At 33.3% G+C, this 23,627-nt stretch overlaps 3 protein-coding genes across 7 annotated transcripts; 1 reads left to right on the top strand and 2 right to left on the bottom strand.

Annotated features, from left to right (window-relative positions):
* Window positions 1-377: 377 nt before the first annotated feature.
* LOC114175003 (myosin heavy chain-like protein) lies at window positions 378-5,893 on the top strand. 3 transcript variants are annotated; one of them, XM_028059755.2, is made up of 9 exons: window positions 379-650; window positions 796-901; window positions 1,105-1,164; window positions 1,653-1,755; window positions 2,007-2,604; window positions 3,305-3,434; window positions 3,568-3,735; window positions 3,854-3,970; window positions 5,488-5,893. In XM_028059755.2, exons 2-8 carry the CDS (start codon window positions 839-841, stop codon window positions 3,875-3,877), a joined length of 1,146 nt encoding a protein of 381 aa, XP_027915556.1. In that variant the 5' UTR covers window positions 379-650; window positions 796-838; the 3' UTR covers window positions 3,878-3,970; window positions 5,488-5,893. The 3 variants fall into 3 exon arrangements, with proteins under 3 accessions (XP_027915558.1, XP_027915556.1, XP_027915555.1); XM_028059754.2 differs by having other exon boundaries at window positions 1,647-1,755; XM_028059757.2 differs by lacking the exons at window positions 3,854-3,970; window positions 5,488-5,893 and having other exon boundaries at window positions 378-650; window positions 1,647-1,755; window positions 3,572-3,735.
* A 910-nt stretch (window positions 5,894-6,803) lies between these two features.
* PSAF (photosystem I subunit F) lies at window positions 6,804-7,783 on the bottom strand. 2 transcript variants are annotated; one of them, XM_028061245.2, is made up of 2 exons: window positions 7,003-7,783; window positions 6,804-6,907 (listed from the first exon to the last, which is right to left on the bottom strand). In XM_028061245.2, the coding sequence occupies exon 1, from the start codon at window positions 7,684-7,686 to the stop codon at window positions 7,024-7,026; it is 663 nt and encodes a 220-aa protein (XP_027917046.1). In that variant the 5' UTR covers window positions 7,687-7,783; the 3' UTR covers window positions 6,804-6,907; window positions 7,003-7,023. The 2 variants fall into 2 exon arrangements, with proteins under 2 accessions (XP_027917046.1, XP_027917047.1); XM_028061246.2 differs by having other exon boundaries at window positions 6,804-6,902.
* A 931-nt stretch (window positions 7,784-8,714) lies between these two features.
* Window positions 8,715-12,706, bottom strand: LOC114176263 (Low temperature viability protein). Of its 2 annotated transcripts, XM_028061244.2 has the most exons (5): window positions 12,146-12,705; window positions 11,056-11,496; window positions 10,224-10,841; window positions 9,981-10,108; window positions 8,715-9,111 (listed from the first exon to the last, which is right to left on the bottom strand). In XM_028061244.2, exons 1-5 carry the CDS (start codon window positions 12,515-12,517, stop codon window positions 9,108-9,110), a joined length of 1,563 nt encoding a protein of 520 aa, XP_027917045.1. In that variant the 5' UTR covers window positions 12,518-12,705; the 3' UTR covers window positions 8,715-9,107. The 2 variants fall into 2 exon arrangements, with proteins under 2 accessions (XP_027917045.1, XP_085527772.1); XM_085671646.1 differs by lacking the exon at window positions 8,715-9,111 and having other exon boundaries at window positions 9,977-10,108; window positions 12,146-12,706.
* Window positions 12,707-23,627: the final 10,921 nt, after the last annotated feature.

Genomic DNA, 23,627 nt, shown 5'->3' with positions numbered 1-23,627 from the left:
AATTTAATTATTTGAAACAAGACAATAATTAAAATAGAGAATTTTTATCTGATTACAACAATTTTGATTATGTTTTTGAGTAACTTTTTCACATGAACAATTACATGGCAATAGTTTACTGTTTTTTTTTTTGTGATGATTTGAATATACTAATAACATAACATTAGAAGGACAAGTATGACATAACTATATCCATAAAAAAATGAAATAATTAATACATAATTTATCATAGACGTGATGTTATTCATATTTTTTTTTTAATTGTTCTCAATTTTATATCTGACTATTATAAACATTTATTCTATGCCGTATTATGTAGAGAATATAACATGTAAGAGTTAATAGTTCCGCTCCTGGATACATATTAAAAGTACTTGTTTATTTATAATCAATCGATCAAGGGTGTGGCAAACAGTGCGTTTAAAAGGAGGAGAACGAAAACACGGGAATGCTATTCGGCGGCGCGGCTGTGGGCCTCTAGTCTCTTCCACCACCTCCGTTGCTGTTCCGATCACTTCTACGATCTTTTTGTTTCACTCCAATTTCGAAATTCCATTTCAATTACCGTCTTCAATTTCGAATTTCCATTTGAATTACTTTCTTCACTCTTCCCACTAATTCCTCTAAAATCTAATGTTCGTTGAAAAAGTGTAAGCCTTCTCAGTTTTGCTTATTTTATTATAGTTTTTCTTATTCAGTGTTTAGGAAATTTTGACATGCTTTTAGCGAAATTGTTAGGGTTTCTCTATTGTCATGGAATTTTGACATGTTTTATCTGTAATGAACTTTAAACAGGTACTGTTCTTCCTATGTGTTTGTGTCGAATTTCTTTACATAAATGTCAAATAGTTTCAGAAGTGATAATCGTTTTCCCTTAAACGTGGAGGAACTTAGAAACCAGGTAGTGATCCCTTCCTTTTAAACCTATCTACTTCTTGTTGAATTCCTAATTTTATATTACGAGGTCTGAATAGAATGGAGTATTTTTTGTATTTCAATGTTGTAATTTTCAAATATTGATTGGCTTTTCCACGCAGTTTGCGAGTGAAGTTATGCACCATCTCGTTTTCTTTAACCACTATATGTTTGGTCTATGATTTGCAGCACGGAAAAGAGAAGCGCGTTTTACAAAGTTCTCAGTCCCTAAGCATTCAAGCAGTCCAGGTATGTTACGTGGTTGGTAGGTTGTTGAGGCCAGTGTCAAATTTTACTGCACACTCTTCTTGCTGAACTTCAAAGTCAAAATAAAGCATGCTTAAATGTTAACATCACTCAAGTAGACATTAGTTAAAGAGGGAGAGAAAACACTTGGTAAAGGAACAATACAGAATGAAGTCGACCCTTGCATAGATCCGTTTGAACTTAGTTCGGTAAATCTTGCTGTAGTGGTATATGTTGAAATAAAAGAGAGATACATAGGCTGAATTCCTAATGTGTACAGAGCACATAGAGTTATAAATTGGAAAATACAGAGAGAAGGGCCTAAATCCATTACATCTAATACTCCCCTCAAGTTGGTGCATACAAATAGTGCGTATCAAGATTGTTACAAATATAATCAATTCTAAGTCCCTGTAATGATTTAGTAAATGCATCTACTAGTTTATCACTAAAATTAACAAACTCAGTTTTGATTTATGATGTAGATGCAGATACTAGAACAATGTGAGAAGTCATTAGCAGAAGCTCGGGCAGGAGATAAGAAACACATTCAGAGGTTGGAAAAAGAGCTGCTGAACTGTTCTCAAGAAATAGGTAGTTTGTTTTTTTCACTTATTTTTATTTTTGTGACATACATTTTAACTTCCATGGGTAAACAAATTTGGTGACAGAGATCGTTGTCATTGAAAGAGTAGTCCTTCTTTACCCCCTTCTTACATGTCTCTTTTACCTCAAAATTACTTTGTAATAGTTGTTTATATGGAATGCATTTATGAAATGCTGCTTAAAATTTTTGAGGTTTTTAGCACTCTTTCACCGGCCTAATCTGTCTGCACTTTATACAGATTATCTTCAGGATCAACTCAGTGCTAGGAATGCAGAGGTGAACTATCTGGGAGAGCGTGCTCACAGCCTTGAATTGAAATTAGAGGGGATGGAAGTCTTACAAGAGGAGGTTTTCAGCTTGAGGGAAGAGCTGAAACGATTCAGTTCAAAGCAATTTTCCTTGATCCAGGAACTAGGTTATAAAGAAATAGAATTAGAGAAGTCCACTTTGTCCATGGAGAAACTAGAGGACTCGATTTCATCCATAGCGTTAGAGTCTCAATTTGAAGTAGAGAGCATGAAGCTTGACATGATGGCCTTGGAACAGAGTCTTTTTGAGGCCAAGAAAATCCAGGAAGAAACTCTGGATGAAAATAATAAATTGAGTAAATCAATTGAGGAGCTCCAGGTTGCATTGCAGGATGCCCAAAAAATAATTATCTCTTTAAATGAAGAGAATAGAGAACTTAAAGAGAAGCTTGATACTGCCAACAAAACCTCTAAAATTTCTTCTCAAAAGGATGAATACTGGCTCGAAAATAAGGACAGACCACTACTCAAGACTCAATCTTCCTTGAGTGAACAAGGCAACAACTCTACCATAGCGAAGGACACAAGGTACATATTTAGATGTTTGAATAATTATTTTCAAGATGGGACCTTAAGTGTGTTATGTTAGTTGCATATAGTTTTGGAAGGAGGATGAAGATGTTTTCATTGGGATCTGCTGTTATCTTTCGGGCTTGACCTTCAATTGATAGTTTCATACTGGGGACTTATCAGTTAACGTTTTAGTGTTTAAGATTTAGGATCTGAAGAGGGAGAACCAAGCCACTTAAGTATTTCACTATTCAATGTGGAACTTAGGTATTACACATAACCTGATAGGACAAGGAATGTGGGCCCAAGGTTTGGAGGGTGTATTAGAGGAGAAAAAAAAAAAGGTGTCAAGAGTAGTGTGTTGAGGTGGCAAAAGATGTAACAGAATCAACTAAGGAGTGAGAGAGAAAGGGATAAGGAGAATATAAGGGAGTAAATAAGAGACAGTGGGGGGAGGAAGAAAAATCTGTTAAGAGGGATGAATGCTGTATTCCTTAAAGGAGCTTGCTCTGTGTCAGTAGGATCATTAACCCTATTGAATTTCTGATACTTTTTGAGTAATAATACTGAAATTATCCCATCCATATTGTTATTCTCTTAGTTCTTTCTTCGAAATCTTAACATACCCAAGTTCGTATCAATTTGGATTGGATTTTTAAAAATGATTCATACGTTTCCACTAAATTTTCATGCAATGTTTTTCTTAATATTTCCTCAGCACTTCTGAAGTACATGGTCCGCATGTTAGAAGATCTGTAATCTTCTTAGATCCAGCTGCAGATTCAAAATGGGAGATGGAGAGTTCACAACAGATCCAAGAATATGAATGTGTTATCAAGAGGCTTAAGGTATGTTCATCCATCCAAACCTAATCATTGAAGTGGTCTATGTGAATTTGTTAATGACACTAAGTTTCATAACTCCACGCAAATGATTTATTTAGCTATGAGATTTATATGGTATTTTGAACTCCTCTGCTAGGAAGAATTAAGAGAGGAAAAGTCGAGGGCTAAAGAAGAAGCAGAGGACTTAGTTCAGGAAATGGCAGAACTAAGATACCAAATGACTAGTTTGCTGGAGGAAGAATGTAAGCGTCGTGCTTGCATTGAACATGCATCCTTGCAAAGAATTTCCGAGTTAGAGGCTCAGGTATGAATTTACACGTTGAAATCTATATTTTATATATATTTTTCTTTCTCTTGCTAATTCATTAGAGTTCATTGAAAGTGTAACTTGCTTACGTTTTCGTATTTTGTTTTTATTTCAGCTTCAGAGAAAGCATAAAAATTAAAACCCCATATGTGTGTTGCCTGTCTCCTTCCTCAAATGTAGGCTGAGACTGTTCTAATTCGTCCAGATTCAGCAGTTGAGAATGACCTCAAAGGTTTGTATCAATGTATCCCAATCATATAATCATAAATTATGGAATCGTAGATACTTTTATAGAAATAAATTATATATTACTGGTGGGATATCAAGAACATAGTCTTCCTCCCCATCCCCTTAGGTTTGACCTAACTAAGTTCATTCTTCCCTTTAAAACTAGATTGACTTTGACTTATAATCAAAATCTACCATTTTTACACACACTTATGATAGGAAATATACCCTTCAAATATTAGAAGCACTCAGCCATTACAATATTAAGTCATTATAATATTCATTACACTACTAAAAACACTATCAGTCGGAGAGTTAGAAGCACTCAAACCATTACAATATTAATGATGTTTTTTCAATTTATTATTAATAATGCTTTGCATCATTTTGTTTTATAAATATTATGAATATATAAATGTTTTGTAAATAATATGAATATTAAATGTATAAACATAGGGATAAATATGAAAACAAAGAGATAAAATAATGGAGGCAGAAAAAAAAAATTGTGTCATGGTGTTATTGTGTTATTAGGACATTTAGTACGTGGGTGAATGTTCTTGTAAGGAAGGATAAGGAACTATCGTAAAGTTTTTTTACTTTGTGAATGCAAGTACCAAGATAATTGAAATAAATCATAGAGGAAAAATAAATGTTCATGTGCATCCAAAATTAGTGGTGAAAAAAAATTATATTAATTTTTAGTTTGGGGTGGTGGTGTAATGTTGCAATTTTATATTAATTTTTAACTGGAAATGAATTTTAACAACAATTATATTAATGTATAATTTGATGAAATGCGATGACTACACACTTGAAAATAATTTCTTTTAACTTTTAGTTGTTTAGATTTGCTTTAAACTAAATTCATTTGTGTATGAAGAAGGTGAAGAGGCATTGCAACAAAAACTTTAAAGAAAATGTAAATTTATATAATTTTACGATTTTGTATAACAATAATACTATGTTACTATACGACGTTTAAATCTTGATTTTTACTAATTTTATTTCAACCGCTATTTGAACATAAAAGTAGTTTACTAAATACTTTTGTCATTACAAGTATCGAATTCAAAATGCTGGTTGGATGGAAAGTCCAGCCCATAATCATTGTATCTTGCATCTGTATAACCTTTGACCAAACTGACTTGTGTACGTCCTGAAGACAATTTGGTAGTTTTCAGGCATTATAGCCGCATAGTTCACATACTGTGGCCAGAAATCAATTGAGGAATAATTTTATATCTAATTTACGGAGGAAATGAAATAATAGAAAATTTTAATTGTGGAAGAACAGAATAGAATGAAAATGTAGTGATTCTCCCTCCCCTTTGTTTGAATCTTTAAAAATTGAAGTTTACTTCATTTCTGAATCATGAAGTATTGAAGTTTGCTTCTTGGCAGTTTCTACAACATTCATGTAGTGTCAATTTTCCTCTTCCATTTCTGACTCTTTTCAGTGTCTTACTTCAGCGTCTTACAAAATCAAGTCCACTAATTTGATTTTCCATTGTTTCTCAGGGCTTATGGTTAAGGAGAGCGTCCTGGCCAGAAAATTGCTTTATTCTGGACAGCAGCACAGTCCCTCTACCTTCTTGTGAAGTAAGATTTCTTTAAGACGTCTTCTTATGGTTTCTATTGAATCTGAAAGAACCAAAGTAGATAGCATAGAAGAACAGGGAACGACCTGGCAGAAGTGACTAAGGATGCCCGGAGATTTTTACTTTTTTTTTTTTTTTCCTTTTTGCGTTGTTTAGGGGGGCAGGGAGGGGAGAAGATAGGATTGTAGGAATTGTGCGTGATCAACGTATGAATTTAGTTGGCATACAATTTTTTTATCTTGGCATAATTCATTTCAAATTGATAAAAATAAACGATTATGTTTTTAAATAGCAAATGCACGTTAAAAATAAGATGACTTTCAGCATGTTCTGCCAACCTCTTTCCGTAATTTTACTTTCTCTCACAAATGTCAACGGAGTTTTATCAATGAGGAATATTTTCTCCTTCCAAAATATGCACATCTCCAGAAGAGGAAGTTAAAGATAGAAAAATTGGTCCCTCCACGAGTAAACGTTTCACCAAAAGTTATAAAATAATCTCGGATTGATATTCTTAGCTTTGGAATATAAATCTAAAACAGACGGGACACCGTACTTATATATAGAATTATGACATCTGAAAGTTCGGACAGTGCCTAAATATATTAAATTTTCAAGATAGTAGTACACCAACTACCAAATTTTGATCTCAAATTGCATGTCTTTCCTTGAATTCCGAAAATACAATCTTATGTTTCTTAACGTGATAATTACTTTAATTGCTTTAATTATGTAGTTTAAATATTTATAACAATTATTGATGATTAATTATAAATTTTGAAATAATTTAATTTAATTTAAAATAATTTTATTACCTTGATTTTAATTATAATATGTACAGACTGTAATGGTCATAATCAATACAATAATATATTTTTATAAATCAAAAACCAGCCTCCATCTACGAAACACGGACGTTTGCTTTACTTTAATACCTTGGTATAGTTTATAGTTTTTTGCTACAATCCTGACTCTGGTGTATGATCGATTTAGTTTTATTAACTATTTAAGAAGAAAATGCAATTATTTCTGTAAAATGAATCTTCCCAGCAATAGTAAATCCTAGAGATGTAGCAAAAGTTGTATAGAAAAAGGTGTTGTATTTAAATTTAAGAATGAATAATTTTGTGGTGAGATAGAAGGTGAGTATAGGCATTGAGTGATTGAGTAATAGTGAAGAAATTGAGCATACAGATAGTGAAGTGTTATATAATGGAAGAGAATGAGAAGAGAAAAGAAGCGAAAAGGTTGAGATGCATTAGATTACATTACATTACATGGATTAAAAAATGATACAAAGTGAGCGCATAAACATCCCACCCTGGCTTCCTCTATCTGATCTGAGAAGAGAAGAAAAAAGGCAAAGTGAATAATAATGAGGGATGAAAAAAAAAAACACAGAAATAGAAAGTGAGAGAGAGAGTGAAGAAGGGACCTTGGGAAGGAATGAATTGGGCTAAACATCCTTGGCAATGAGGTCACCGTTGATGAGCTCTCTGTAGGCAGCAACGGGCCAGCTGAAGCCCCGGAAGAGCAAGCGAGAGGCGAGAGGAACGTCAATGATGATCTCTTTCATGGTGGGTTTTTTCTCATCCCTGATGGCAATAAGGTAGCTCCGACCCACCCACCCGATCCACCCGGCGATGTACAGGAAGAGGAACCCAGGAGTGATGAACTCGCCCCAGTGCCTCTGATCACCGCTAACGATCAGGTGCGGAAGCCCGTCGGCACCGCACAGAAGCCCCTGCTTCGCGTAGTTGTCGAACCGCCGCTTCGTCTTCTCCACCGACGCCTTTATCGCCAGGGCGGGAGCGCTGTCCGGCTCGTACAGCTTCAGCGACGACTCCAGCTTCTTTATCGACTGCTTCTCGCGCTTCGCGAACTGCTTCGACTCCTTGCACGGGGTCAGACCGGAGATGTCCGCGACGGCGGGGAGCGGCGCCGAGAGCAGGATGGAGGAGAGGGCGAGGGCGGCGGAGAAGGCCTTCAGATCGGAGGATATGTTGTTGTCGGAGTTGTTGGGAGTGGCACTGCAGACAATGGTGGGACGCAGTTTGGCGCCTAGTTTGGGGCGGAGGGCGGCGGGCTTGGATAGATTGGTGGGAATTGTGAGCGACATGGTTGGTTGTGTGAGAAGAGAATGGAGTGAAGGGTTGTAAGAGAAGTAAGAAGGGAAGGTTTTTAGATTCTGATAGAGGCAGATTGGTGGTTGTTAACTAAGGAGATAGTTGTGGATTGTGGATAAGGTGAGGAGAGTGAAGAAGCTGACTTGGATTCTCTTTATTGGTTGTGCCACTCTCTCATCTGTTATCTACTTTGGGTGGGATAAGCGAACGTCATGTGCCCGCCTCATGCCTCATAATACTTTAATTAACACGCACCTCCCTTTCTTACATCTTAGCATTCCTATTCATATTTTCCACGTCAAGTTTCATCTTTAATTCACAGTGGATACTTCCATTTCTACTTTATACCTACACAACATCAATAATTTTTTTTTTAAATATAATATAGTTTAAGAAGAATTAAATAAAAGTGTAAAAGTATTAATTTTTATTAGATATTAGATAGGGATAAAAATTTAATGGTGTTCATATAGAACTTTCCTTCCTAAAATTTGTAGGAGTACTAGTTTAGAATGTTACTCTACTGCATGAACGAAGTGAGATTACATGCAGAAATGCTAATATTGACTTCTGACAGCTTAGAGTTAAAATTAGTTCAAAACTAAATAATTGGCATTTATTATTGCAGACTTCCAAGCATCCGATACTTGCACAAACGCCCCATAGAGCTCGTTATACCTCATAAATGTGTGGTTTAATATATTAAGGAACATGTACATTGAAAATGTGATCATTCGTGTTTATGTTCAGTATTACTTTTAGTCATCAAATAACATGTTAAGTTTTGCTAGTTATACCTTGGCTCACTTGCTGAAGGAAAAGCTTCTTCATATTAAGCGGAATTTTGGGGTGTCTATCCAGCATTACAGCAATAGACTCAATTGTTCATTGTCCGAATTCTGTGCAATAACTACGGGATTCGGCCAAGTACAATTGTATCGATTCTAAACTCCACCAAACCTGTTTATCACATAATGGAACCTGAAATTCAAAATTTGGAACAGAACTCCAAAGTTCCAAATTTTCTAAGTCATAATGTAGGCTTTTACATATATCATAGTATATTGCACCAAAGGCATAACATATTTTTCTTAACTCAACTCAGAAAAATAATCAGAACTATTTGCGTATCCTCCTGTATAATTAAGGCCAAAACAAAAATCGTACATATGGTTGCCGTACTTTTGATTTTAAAAACAAAAAGCCACAAAACTTTTTCACCAATAACAAAATAATGATTATTGGTAAACCTTATGAATAAAAATAGCAAATAAACTTCCTGAGCACATTCTTGCTTGTGTAAAAAGATTCAACAGCCATGTGCGACAGCATCCTCATAGAACCTCAAAAGCTTTAAAAAGGACGAACAGCAGACACACGCACGAGTGACAAGCCAGTACTTCTAACTGTTAACTTACCTACAAGAGATACATAGGAAAACAAAGTCAACACTTACAAAAACACATAAGCCACAGCATCTGGACACACGCATTTAAAGTGAGAATAAACACAAATTATGCCTTCATTTCATCGCATTTTTTGAAATTCAAAGTTTGTAATCATCCCTATCCTAGTCAACCATATAACGTGAGCACTGGGCACACTACAAGTCAATTACAAGATTCGAATATATTTTTACTGAACCAATACATGTTAACGAGGTCTGCGAGCCAAGACCAGCATATAAAAAAAATAAGTTTTATTTATCAGATAGAAAACTATTTTTCTTTCCAGGAAAGATACAACACTCAAACAATAATACATCTAAAACAAAACATGTGAAACCATCATAAACATAGGATTCAGGCTAATGCAATCGAAATTATCAATTTAAATCATGATTGATAATTCGATACCCCTGAAACACATTTCAAAATAAAGTGAAGGAACTTGACACAAGTTGAAACAATTCAAGCCACCGAGAAATGTCTAAACTTACTAAAAAGCCAATCCCTCCATAAAAGTCAAATTTGTTGGAGTTTGATAGCTTTGAATATTAATATATACACAATAATTGTGTATATTTAATAAATACAACATTTAATAAATCCCACTGTACTACCATAATGTCTTTTTTCTGTAACTCTATCTGTCATATCCCTGTACTGTGATATCTGCTTCTACGGTATTGGGGCATATCATCACAGTACCTGTGGCCTCATCTGATGATATTGATCTACTTTCACCTTTTAACTGAAGGTTTCATATAATGTAAACATACATGTAGGAACCAATGCATTCCATTTTTGTATAAAGTCATAAGCCAATTGAAAATTTGAAGACTTACAGAAGATGAATGGAAGAAGGACCAGACACAGCAGCAGCCCTCTGTGCCCGATGTGCTTCAAATCTATAAAGCTCCTTTGTTTCTTTTTTAGTGCGACGTGCCTCGCGACGTTCCTCCTTCACAGCAGCCTACAAAACAACACAACCAACCATTCCTGTCAATGTAAATGGCAATAACAACAATAGTGTATAAAAGGAAAACATAAACATAGGTACCATAGAATCAAGTTGGCAATATAGATACCTTCCGTTCTTTCTTCTCCTCCTTTGTCTCAAGGCCATGTTGTTTTCTCTTGTTCTGTTCAGTTTTTGGAATGCTCTGGCCTTTAGACTTTTCAGTGGAATCTTTCCTACCGCCAGGAAGGAAGTCTACAGGAAGTTTCTCTTTTCCTCTAAGGGATATTATTTGATTAGAGGAACCCAAGACTGCAGACACAGTTTGAGCCAATTTCTTTTTCCTAGAGACTCCAGGTGCTTCAATCTTTGCAGGGTGATTATCTAAATTAGAGTACGTTGAAACAATAGTCTCACAATCCCAAACTTCTGATTCATCACTACTTTCTTGTACAAGTACAACATCCTTGTTCTCATCTTCAACTTCATACCCCTCAGCATATTCCTTGCAACGACGGATCACATCAGCAGCAGAATCGTCTTGTTCCTCATGTGGGGCCTCTTTATTCTTCAATAAATCTGCAGGAACCTTATACTTGTCATCATCAAGTTCTAGATCATCCATCCCATGGTTCTTAAGAGAGTGTTTGAGCTTCAAAGCAAGGGACTCATCTTCATCGGCGTGATAATTTTCATAGTAATCACCATCATCTTCATCATTATCAGTTCCATATTCTTGACGTTCAAGCTATGTGACAGAAATAAACAGAGAATGAGAAACATAGGTTAAAAGACATAATACTTGCAATTGTAGCAAAGGCAAAATCTGGTAAATGCACCTCAGATACCAGAAACAGAGAGGCTCGACATGCCTCATTAAATACTATAACTCCTAAAGGGAAAACAACGGCAAACCGAAATATTGACACACAGAACAAAATGTTATGTATAGCAAAACTCACCAAATCAAATTGCTCATCCAGCAAACGACGAGCTCTTGGCTTCTCACCAACACAGTCCACCCCTGGTACACCATCTGTTACCCCATGAAAAGGTCCAGAATCGTCTGTATCTCTGGAATGGGTAGAGACTTGCAGTACATGTGCACTGTTTGGGTTTCTATTTACCAGAGATTCCTCAGAAAAACTCGTTTTATTACAAATATGATTTTTTTCTTCATCTTCATCTTCTAGGAGATTTGCCTGAACAACAAAGTCTTCTTCCAAATCCTCAATATCAGATCCCAACCGTGACACATCACTGTCATCAAGCAATGCAGCCACTTCAGGATCAACCGCCTTCTGCACCCTTACGCTGGTAGTCTTGGATGCAACACTGTACAAAGAATTCTCCTCGGGCTCTCCATGGGACTCAGAAATTTGCAATTTCGAAGCATCATATGCCTACACTCACCAGCAAAAAAGAAAAACGCAACCAATCAGTTTCCACTTCAACAAACAACCTAGTAATCCATCCCTTCAATTGAAACTCATATTAACATCATAGACCTCAATTTAAATTGTAAACGAAACAAAAATCACTAAGGCCGCGTTTGAGTTTGCAAAATGCCAAACGCATCCATAACTTCATGCGCACAACTACAAATAGAATTATAACTTTGGGTGGGAATGTTCGTTTGATGACATCTTTGATTATTCCAGGGAATGTGGAGACGAGAAAAAATAGTCCTACATTTGTTATCAAAGAAGTACACCTTCACAATTTGAACCGTTTCTATAATGAGAAAGGGTGAGTATCGTGTTAAACAGGAATGTAACTGGGCCTGTTCCTGCTAGGTTATCTTTCTTCCATTAATTTATTTGCGAATTTTCAACTTTTTTTTCTAAAATTATTAAATATTCAAACCTAGCATGTTTACGGGAATACATCACTGGGTATAATATTCCTTGGAGCCAAAAATCACACCCTAAAACAAACACTTCCTTTCTTATTTGCACCTATCCTATGAACCGAGAACGAAAATCAAAGACACAAACCAGTGTAAGAGTCACCAAATTTCAGATATAAAAAAAACGAGAAAGGTGGGAGCACCTTAATATCACGAGGGAGGTGCTGAAGCTTGAACTTGGGGTTGTGAAAGAAAGCAGCACCGGCGCCGGTATTCTTGATTTCTCTCAAGTGACTCAAGTAGTTATAGCCATCATCCGGAAACCCTAGCTCCAGAATCTCCTTCCTGACGTCCTCTGGCAACGGGCCACCGTTAACTCCGTCGTAGTCGTCGTAGTCATCGGTAGCATCGTCGAAGCCGGCGTCTTCAGCGTCGGGGAAGGAAACGGGGTTGTTGTCGACGCGGACAAAGACGCGGTCGGATTGGGAAAAAGAAGGGTCGGAGGAGTCGCGAGCGATGAGCTGGAAAGTGGCAGAGTTCTTCTTGTCGATGAACTTCTTCTTCCTCCCTCCCATTCTGCCTTCCAAGTGTTCGACGAAAGGAAAGACAGTAACAATTACAAGGTGCGTCAGAGTTTCGGTAACGGTTGGGCGGCAGTGTTTGTTGTGTTTCGAAAAGTGCTGCTCTCAAGCTTTAGGTGTTAAATTTGCGATTTGGAACAGTGGTGGGTACTACCAGAAGAAGAACGGAAACCCTAAGCTTTGGGATTTTTTTATAAGAAAATAACAAATCATTAGTTTTTATTTGATCTAAGTGAAAATTAAAAAAAAATACAATACCTCCTCTTCTCTTCCAAGAAAGTGGAATAATATTAATATTTCCGTAGTTTAAAAAAAATTATTTTATATTTTTTATAAAGATAATAATATTTTTCTTTAACGTTGTATAAATATTTATTTTCCTTTTATTTTTATTAAATAATGTTTATTTTATTATTTTTTAATAACTTGATATTCATTTTCCTTACTTTATTTAAAATGATTTATCGATAAAAACTTTAATTTTTAAAACGAATTGTCGAAATATAAAAAGTAAAGCTTTTTTATTAAAAAATTAAAATATAATAAACAAATCATTCATTTTTATTTATATTTTTTAATCTACTTTTCAACATAGAATAGTTTATACATACATAATTGATTTTAAAATACATGTGGAGAAAATTACGAACATTTATATAAAATTTAAAAATTATTCGTCAAATGTGTTATGTTGCTTTTCATTTATATATAATCATGATTTTTTTAAATATTATTTTTGTTAGAATACCTTCGGAAATAAAAAAGTTTTAAACAAATAAAATGGTTTAACGAATTCAATCATAAATTTAAGTGGAAAGGGATAATTTAAGTATTTCATTCAAATCAAATCTATTAAATTTCGATCGTTGATTATTCTATGTCAAATAAATACATTTTAGATTATGTGTACGTTTATTACATCATATTCGTTATTTTTTTAAGGTTAAATATATACTTTTCTCTTACTCTTAGTGAAAATTTAAATTAGTTTATTTTTAAAATTTTATTCAATTTAACTTCCAAAATTTAGAATCGTATGGATTTAATCATTTCAACTAAATTTTATTAAGTTTATTTATTTAACGTTTTAAACACATCTCACTATATCATTTGAGTTGTTTACATCGTATGACATACTATTGTTTCAATGTTAGTCAATAAACTATCATGAAACACATCTGAAACGTCAAATAAATAAGGGTTAAATATGTTTTTGGTCCCTTAAGTTTCAGCGAAATTTGGAATTAATCCTTCATCAAAACTTTTGACCAATTTAGTCTTTCATCTTTCAAAATGCGTGAATTTAGTTCTTTTAACCAAATTTTGTTAAGTTTATATGAGGTTTCAAGCGCATTTCATGGTAGTATTTAAATTATTTACATTGTTTGACACATTATTGCTTCAATGTTAACTTAAATACTATCATGAAATGTGCTTGAAACGTCATATAAACTTAACAAAATTTGGTTAAAAGGACTAAATTCATGCATTTTAAAAGATGAAGGACTAAATTGGTATAAAATTTTGATGAGAGACTAATTCCAAAATTCACTGAAACTTGAGGGACCAAAAACATATTTAACCCAATAAATAAACTTAACCAAATTTGGTTAAAATGACTAATTTCATGCAGTTTTAAAGTTAGAGATTAATTAGGAACAAAACTTTGAAGAGAGACTAATTTCAATTTTCACGGAAAGTTAAGGGACCAAAAACATATTTGACCATATTTTTTTATAACTATTTTTGTTTTCTAGATTAACGATATTTGCTTTTTGTAAAAAAAAATATTCAATAATATCTTAATTTATTATTCTCAATAATTATTAATCGTTACTAAATTAAAGCATATTTAGGAAAATGAAGAAACATGTATAAATGGTGAGAGATAAAAACTCTATTAATTCTTTTGTCTAAATTAAACTCGTTCTTTATATTAAACTTCTCTCATTTTATATTTGTCAATGCACTTGTTTTTTTTTAAAAGGTATATTGTTCGTATAATACTCACTTTGGGGCTAGTGTGTCAAATAGGTACCCGGTTTAAAAATAGTGTCAATTGCATCCCAACTTTTGAAAAAGTGCTTCAATTAGGTCAATTTTAAACGGAGTTGACTAACATCGTTAGTCAACGTGCCATGTGTCAGTTTGTGACTTTTTGATTTTTTTAAATTTTTTTAATTTTTTTTAATTTTTTTTTTAAATTTTTTTAAAATTTTTTTGAAAAAAAAATGCCACGTGTCAAGTCCTTGTGTGTGACACGTGGCATTGTCAGTCAGATGTCATTGTGTTGATCTCGATTTAGTCCTCATATATGTCTTTTTTTTCAATCTAGGTTTAATTCATCTTTTGGTCCTCTAATTATGATGTGGGGTTCATTTTGGTCCTCTAATTTTTTTGAGGTTCAATTTAGTCCTTCAGTTTTTGAAAGAGGTTCAATTTAGTCCTCGACGTTAACATCGTTAAAAAAATTAACGACAAATTGTTTTAATGTGATAGTGTGCCATCTATTCATTAGGTGGCAGTGTATTGAGATTGGGTGATGTGGACTTGAGTTAAAAAAATTAACTTTGTTTTGAAAGGGGTAAATCTATTAGGGTTAGGGTTCTTTGAAAATAGGGAATTGAAGATCAAATTGGGGGGTTTGGTGGAGAAGCATAATCAATCCCGGAAAAACCAAACGAAGAAGAAGGATTCGAAGGTGAAGTGTTCATTGTCGTCTTGGCTGTGGATTTGAAGAGGAAGTGTTTGCTGCCCACAGTTGTAATATGGTGCTCCATTGTGAGAGGAAAAGCCACCACCGTGAGAGGAAAAGCCACCACCATGACTAGATGAGCTTGGATTTTGCATTATCCGTGAAGTACACTAAGAAGAAGAAGAAGAGTGTCCCCTCGACATTGTACACCAAATGTTGAAGAACTCCTGCACAAAGAAGATGAATTGTGAAATTAGGGTTGACCAATTCTCCCTCCAGCTATCAAAAAACCTGCCACGTTTTTGTTCCAAAGTGACACAGCTGCACTATTCTGACGCCGTTTAACCAAAGATAACGGAAGGGACCAAATTAAATTGTTTTAAAAAACTGGAGGACTAAATTGAACCTCACAAAAATTAAGGGACCAAAATGAACCATACATCTTAATTAGAGGACCACCAAAATATGAATTAAGTCTTTCAATTTATTACCTAAGTATGTTAATCTGATTCAATTTTATCCCAAATTTTTTTAAAAATTAAAATATTTTTGTAATCCATTTTTTATAAGATTAAAAATAATTAAGTATAAATATTTTTACAAAATTAAGTACTAATATTTATATTTTTCCTCTTAATTTCAGACCAAATTTATTATTTGTATAAATGTTATACTAATTTTTTTCATTAAAAACGACTTTTTAACATATTACTTTATTAATTACTTTTTTATTAAGTACTCATGTTTTGTTAATTTTTTTTTTTCAAAATAGAACAATATTGTCTCTTACTAATTTTAAACCAAAATTTCTATTGGTATGAATGTTATACTAATTTTTTTTATTAAAAATGACTTTAGCACTAAATTTTAATATAAATATCAAATACTTCATTTTTGTAAAACTTTTATAATTAATTACTTTTAATTTTATAAAAAATGAATTTTAATTATTAAAAAATATTAGGTCAAAATTGAATCAGATACATATAAGTAGGTACTAAATTGAAACACAAAACATATATGGGGACTAAATTGAAATCAACAATGACATCTCATAATGATACTGACACGTGGCATTGCAATGCCACGTGCACTGACAATGCCACATGTCACACACATGGACTTGACATGTTGACACGTGGCATTTTTATTTTTTTTCAAAAACATTTTAAAAAAATAAAAAGAAATTAAAAAAATTAAAAAAATCACAGACTGACACGTGGCACATTGGCTAACGGCGTTAGTCAATTCTGTTTGAAAAGGACCTGATTGAAGTACTTTTTTCAAAAGTTGGGATGCAATTGACATTTTTTTTAAACTGGGTACCTATTTGACACACTAGCCCCAAACTGGGTACTATATGAGTAATTATATATTTTTTAAATCATCTATATTTTTTTCATCCTAGTATATTTTCATCTTTGTCATTAAATTGAATCTCACTTATTCGTTGTGTATTTAAAGTATAATCTATGGAATTTTAAATCATACCTATTGTGAATTATTATAAATTGCATATTGTTTTAGAAATTTAAGGGTAATCTATAAAATCTACATCGAGTAAAAGTAAAAAATTAAGTGATTTATAAGAAAAATAATATATACAAATGTAAATTTTTAAGGTTTTGTATCAAACTTCTTATATAGGCAGGCAATTCATACATGATCAATTTCCCCCTAATTTATCTTAATAAAACAATTCCAACATATTGAAGATATTATTATTTTCTACACTGCTTTATTTAAGTCTTTAATGATTGTTTGACTATGACCTTGATATAAAAAAAAAAAAAACTATAACTCAAATTTTAACATAGTTTGTAATTACGATTTTTTATTTTAATGGATTGTCTTTTATTGTCAAGTTAATTAAATTGAAAGTTTTTTCACCACTAATATATTTTGTGATATAGTCAATTTTAAGAATATACAAATGATGTATGATTAACTCTCAATGTAATATTTTTATAACTTCTCATGTCTCACGTGTAAAAAAATTTGCTTCCTTCTTTCATCTAAAATCTTACCTTATTTTCATATTATTTAAAATTATGCAAGTGACTTTCCAGATAAATATTTAAAAACTCTAAATTATTCAATTATTATATTATTGGATAAAAATATTTACTTCCTTTTTTCATCTAAATCTTACCTTATTTTCATATTATTTAAAATAATGCAAGTGACTTTCCTGATAAATATTTCAAAACTCTAAATTATTCAATTATTATATTATTATAATATTGGGTTAAAGATTATTAGATCAGTTTTCATTTCTTATTTATCTTACTATGATTTTTTTTTAACATTTAATATTTTTTATTTCTTTAAGGTGTTGTTTGAATGCTTAAGATAGGTTAATTGAGTTCAATTTAATTCATATTTAATATAGTAATTTACGTAATATATATATATATATATATATATATATATATATATATATATATATATATATTATACATAACTATATGTTGCACATTGCTATTCAATTATATGATTTTTTAGATGATTTCCAAAATTGTTGACATAGTTTTCTAATAATGACTTATTCAAAAGTTTATTTTTATGTTATTTATCAATGGATTATTATGTAAATGAGTTATTAAGATTTTTTGTGTGTCTAAATTACTTAAACGAATGTGTACGTGAATTGACAAACTTATGTACTGTAAACAATTTACTCACAGAGATATTTATTTATCTATGAATTAACTACCTATAAATTATTTTAACACCACATTAGCAATGGTTTCCATATGTCAATTTCTTCCTTCAACAATTATCATGATTTATGATCATCTTCTCTATCGTTAATGACATTTTTTCTTATAATGAAATAAAATAAACAACAATGATGAATAACAAATTATATACATAGATTTAAATTGAACTCGTTTAAATAATCAAATACTTAATAAAGAAGAAAACAAAAATACTATGATGTTGTGTTTGTCAAGAGAGGCTATCTTGACAGTTTCGAAATAATTTCACAAAGATTTCAAAAATAATGATGCAAGTGGACACACATAAGAAATTAACAATATAATAATTTATTATGTGAGTTTTCGTTTATCATAATGTCATATTAAAACAAAATTGTCATTGACATGATTGTTTTTGTCTTTGATAATTGCTCATTGTTTATATAAATATTTGACATGCGCACAAAAAGCATGACATTATTGTTGAATTGGAGATAAAATGTCGACGAAAGAGACATGCAGGTGATTAGGTATACGAACGGGTTTCATGAAGAGAATTTCAAAATACTCAAATATGGATCCTTACCCGATATAACGAGCACATTATTGATTCTATGTTAGTAATTTTGGGTCATGCATATATATGACACATAACTAAATGTGTTAGGGTTATTATTTATAAAGTTAAATAATAAAGTGATCTGACTAAATTAAATATTTGGCTAAAGACATATGTCATGAAAATAAATATTGTGTAGAGACCAGTTAATAATTTTTAATTTGATGAGGGGCCAAATTATAAATACTAAAACTTACTAAAACTTAAGTAATTCAGATTATAAATGGTCGTGGTCCCCTTCTGAGAGCGCACAGAGAGTCATAACGTACTTTTCCTGTTCCTTTCTTCTTATCCCCATCAAGAGAGAAAATCAAAGGGAAATCAAGGTGCTCTACAGGAGGAAGATCACTGCTCATATAGGAGTGCTCTAATATTATCCTTATAGCCAATTCAGGTACGCTTCCGTTTACTATTTACAACATGATTATCAATATGGCTATGAGATATTGTTTATGAGTTTATGATTGATTATTACAATATATTAGGATCATATTCTGCGTTTATGCTGACATGTGGTTTCAGAGTCACTCATACTTGATTCATGTTTGTCTTTGGTTAATTTAATTAATTTCTATTCAGAACCCTAAATCCCTAATTCTGAAACACGCTTAATCCCAATTTTGTTTTTGGGAGAAAAACCCCAAATTGAAAATCCTAGGATTTCTTAAAACCCTAATTGAAGTAAATTTATTTTAATTAATTAATTTTGAATTTTGGGTTCAAGACATTTGAACATAAGGATTTATATTTTAGAATATAAATAATTTTATTTATTTTATATATTTTTTTTGGTTGTTTAATATATAAAATAAATATATTTGGTTTTGGAATAAATATATTATCAAATTTTGGTTTTGTTTAATATTTTAAATGAATTAATTGAATCAAGAAGTCACCAAAGTGACCTTCTTGAGTAGATAGTTCATGAAAAATGTTAAATATTGGTGTTTATGTACGTTCATGCGGGTATTAATCGGCCCAAAGGAAGATTAATATTTGGCCGAATTGCATACACACATGTGATGATAAACATGTGATAATTATAAGGATTTACTTTGTCGATGATAAATTAATCCAAAGATTAGTTTGTTGTTGGACGTGCTTTATTATCAATGTTTGATCATTACAACCAGATACCTCTAGCAGTTAATATTACTGTCCAGTTAATATTAATGGTGCATTGGGTGTTTTGGGATGGGTTAAACCATTATTTGAATATTTTTATAATGATTTATTTTATTATGTGAGCATAATAAGTTATTCCTCTAGTTTTATATATATAGCTTCAGTTGCTTCTGTATCTGCCAATGTGAATTATGTTCTGATCCTCAATGGAACAAATTTTAAGGACTGGAAGGAGAATATTGAAATTATTCTTGGCTGCATGGATCTGGATCTTGCGTTAAGGACTGAGGAACCCCCTACTCCTACGGTGGAGAGTACTCTTGAAGAGAGGAGGGATCATGAGAAGTGGGATCGCTCAAACCGCATGAGCATAATGATCATTAGGCGCGGCATCCCATAGGTGTTTAAGGGCACTATTTCTGAAGACGTTACTACTGCCAAAGAATTCCTTGCTGAAATTGAGAAGCGCTTTGCAAAAAGCGATAAGGCGGAGGCAAGTACTCTTCTTCAGAACTTGATCTCCATGAAATATCAAGGCAAAAGAAATATCAGGGAATATATTATGAGCATGCCTAATATTGTCTTCAAACTCAAGGCACTAAAGCTTGAAATCTCAAAAGACTTACTCATTCATTTGGTGTTGATTTCTCTTCCTGCACAGTTTAATCAGTTTAAAGTATCTTATAACTGTCAAAAGGATAAATGGTCTCTTAATGAGCTCATTTCATATTGTGTGCAAGAAGAGGAAAGACAAAAGCAAGACAAGACAGAAAGTGCTCATTTTTGCAAGCACCTCAAAGACTAAGGGCAAAAGAAAGAGATCGGAGGATCCCAAGAAGGAAGCTGCTAAGGGTTCAGAACAAAAGAAACAGTCTCAGGAAAATAAATGTTTCTTTTACAATAAGACTGGACACATAAAAAAAGAAATGTGACAAATATCATGCTTGGCGTGAAAAGAAAGGTATGTTTCTTACTTTGGTCTGTTCTGAGGTCAATTTAGCGTTAGTACCTAGTAACACTTGGTGGTTAGACTCAGGTGCAACTACTAACATCCGTGTTTCTATGAAGGGTTGCCTGAACTACCGGAAGCCGACTGATTCTGAAAGATGGATATATGTTGGAGATGGCAAATCGGTGGAGGTGGAGGCTATTGGGCATTTTAGATTATTATTATGTACTGGTTTTTATTTGGATTTGAAAGACACTTTTGTTGTGCCGTCATTTAGACGGAACTTAATTTCAGTTTCTTATTTGGACAAATTCGGTTATTCTTGTTCATTTGGAAACAATGAATTTAGTTTGTCTTTTAATTCAAATATTGTTGGAACTGGTTCACTTTTGGCTTATGATAATCTATATTTGCTTGATATTGTGACCACCTATAATGAAACCCTCAATACAGAATCTCATGGTACTAAACGTAAAATTGACAATACTCAATCAGGAGCATTATGACACAAACGCTTAGGCCACATCTCTAAAAATAGAGTTGAATGACTTGTGTCAAATGGAATCTTAGAGTCCATTGACTTCACAAACTTTGATGTTTGTGTTGAATGCATTAAGGGCAAACAGACCAAAGCGAAGAGATTAGGTGCATATAGAGCTTCAGACGTCTTAGAGTTGATTCATACGGATATTTGTGGGCCATTTCCTACACTTTCTTGGAATGATCAACAATACTTTATATCATTCATAGACAATTACTCAAGATATGCATACTTATTTCTTATTCATGAAAAGTCACAGTCTTTGGATGTGTTCAAATCTTTTAAAGCTGGAGTTGAAAATCAACTTAACAAAAGAATTAAGTCTGTTAGATCTGACCGTGGTGGTGAGTACTATGGCAGATATGATCGATCAGGTGAACAGCGTCCAGGACCTTTTGCCAGGTACCTAGAGGAGTGTGGAATTGTCCCACAATACACCATGTCGGGATCACCCAGTATGAATGGTGTAGCTGAGAGACGAAACCGAACTCTTTAGGATATGGTAAGGAGTATGATTTGTCATTCCACCTTACCAAAGTCACTATGGGGAGAGGCACTAAAGACGACAGCTTATATTCTGACCAGAGTACCAACTAAAGCAGCTACTAAAACACCTTATGAGCTTTGGATTGGGCGAAAGCCTAGTCTAAAGCATTTCCATGTGTGGGGTTGTCCAGCTGAGACAAGGCCTTATAAGCCAAATGAAAAAAAATTGGACTCCCGAACAGTAAGTAGTTACTTTAGAATATAAGCTGGGATCACCCAGTATGAATGGTGTAGCTGAGAGACGAAACCGAACTCTTTAGGATATGGTAAGGAGTATGATTTGTCATTCCACCTTACCAAAGTCACTATGGGGAGAGGCACTAAAGACGACAGCTTATATTCTGACCAGAGTACCAACTAAAGCAGCTACTAAAACACCTTATAAGCTTTGGATTGGGCGAAAGCCTAGTCTAAAGCATTTCCATGTGTGGGGTTGTCCAGCTGAGGCAAGGCCTTATAAGCCAAATGAAAAGAAATTGGACTCCCGAACAGTAAGTAGTTACTTTATTGGTTATTCTGAGAGATCCAGGGGATATAAATTTTATGATCCCATATTAAAGACAATTTTTGAGACAAGGACTGATACATTCTTTGAGGATATTGAGTTTGGGGGGAAGAATCAGATTAGGAAATTTGTTTTGGAGGAAGAATCGGTAATAATTCCAGAATAGATTCAAACAATTACTTTTGATGAAGTAAGTTCGGAACCTCCACAAAACATTGCTGATGAACCCCATACTCAAGATGATTTGGTTGTTCGTGAAGAATAAACTCAAGATCCTCAACAACCTATGCTTCATGAGCCATCAACGTTGCAGAGATTCATGAGAGAAAGGAGAAGTGCCATTTCAGATGATTATGTTGTATTTCTCCAAGAAAATGAAGATCCTAACAATGGTGTGATGGAAGATGATCCAATCACCGTCCGTCAAGCCATACAGGATCCTAATTCAAAAAAATGGATTGAAGCAATGGGGGAAGAGTATAAATCCATGCAAGACAATAAGGTTTGGGAACTTGTCCTATTACCAGAAGGTGTGAAACCCATTGGTTGTAAATGGTTATTTAAGACCAAACGTGATTCTAACGGTAATGTGGAGAGGTATAAGGCTCGTCTTGTAGCTAAGAGATTTACTCAAAAAGAAGGGATTGACTTTAAAGAGACTTTTTCTCCAGTTTCATCAAAAGACTCTTTTAGGACAATTATGACTCTTGTTGCGCATTATGATTTGGAGCTTCATCAAATGGATGTCAAAATGGCGTTTCTCAATGGTGACATTGACGAGACGATCTATATGGTGCAACCAGAAAATTTTGTGTCGGGAGACCCAAAGAATATGGTTTGCAAATTGACTAAATCCATTTATGGACTAAAACAAGCATCCCGTCAATTGTACCATAAATTTCATCAAGTAATTCTCTCATTTGGCTTCGAGATGAATCTTGTTGATGACTGTGTGTATCACAAGTTTAAGGGGAGCAAATTTATTTTCCTGATCTTGTATGTTGATGACATTCTGCTTGCCACTAATGATATAGGCATATTGCTCGAAACTAAGAAATTTCTGTCAAAGAATTTTGAAATGAAAGATCTTGGTGACGCCTCCTTTGTATTAGGAATTCAGATACATCGAGATCGATCTCGGGGTATTCTAGGATTATCACAAAGGAGCTATATCGATAAAGTTCTTAAAAGGTTTAGCATGCATGAATGTAAATCCGGGGATACTCCAGTTGATAAGGGAGACAAATTCAGTCTCAATCAGTGCCCAAAGGGAATTTTGGAAATTGAGGAAATGCAGAAGATTCCTTATGTGTCAGCTGTAGGGAGTTTAATGTATGCCCAAGTATGTACGCGTCCAGACATAGCATATATAGTTGGGGTTCTAGGCAGATACTTAAGCAAAATTTATTATGTGAGTTTTCG

Source organism: Vigna unguiculata, chromosome 3, assembly GCF_037176805.1.
Source record: "Vigna unguiculata cultivar grain cowpea cultivar isolate G323 ecotype 2 chromosome 3, ASM3717680v1, whole genome shotgun sequence".
NCBI classification, from domain to species: Eukaryota; Viridiplantae; Streptophyta; class Magnoliopsida; order Fabales; family Fabaceae; genus Vigna; species Vigna unguiculata.
The sequence above is the reverse complement of the archived record's forward strand: the minus strand, read 5'-3'. Positions and strand labels throughout refer to the sequence as shown.

Bases quoted from the DNA above. Each gene is read 5' to 3' on its own strand.
- LOC114175003 (XM_028059754.2), top strand. From the start codon at position 839: ATGTCAAATAGTTTCAGAAGTGATAATCGTTTTCCCTTAAACGTGGAG. The intron at 902-1,104 runs GTAGTGATCCCT...TATGATTTGCAG, and splicing joins TGGAGGAACTTAGAAACCAG to CACGGAAAAGAGAAGCGCGT. The intron at 3,435-3,567 runs GTATGTTCATCC...CTCCTCTGCTAG, and splicing joins GTGTTATCAAGAGGCTTAAG to GAAGAATTAAGAGAGGAAAA.
- PSAF (XM_028061245.2), bottom strand. From the start codon at position 7,686: ATGTCGCTCACAATTCCCACCAATCTATCCAAGCCCGCCGCCCTCCGC.
- LOC114176263 (XM_085671646.1), bottom strand. From the start codon at position 12,517: ATGGGAGGGAGGAAGAAGAAGTTCATCGACAAGAAGAACTCTGCCACT. The intron at 11,497-12,145 runs GTGCTCCCACCT...TGGTGAGTGTAG, and splicing joins ACCTCCCTCGTGATATTAAG to GCATATGATGCTTCGAAATT. The intron at 10,109-10,223 runs GTATCTATATTG...GTTGTTTTGTAG, and splicing joins AGGAGAAGAAAGAACGGAAG to GCTGCTGTGAAGGAGGAACG.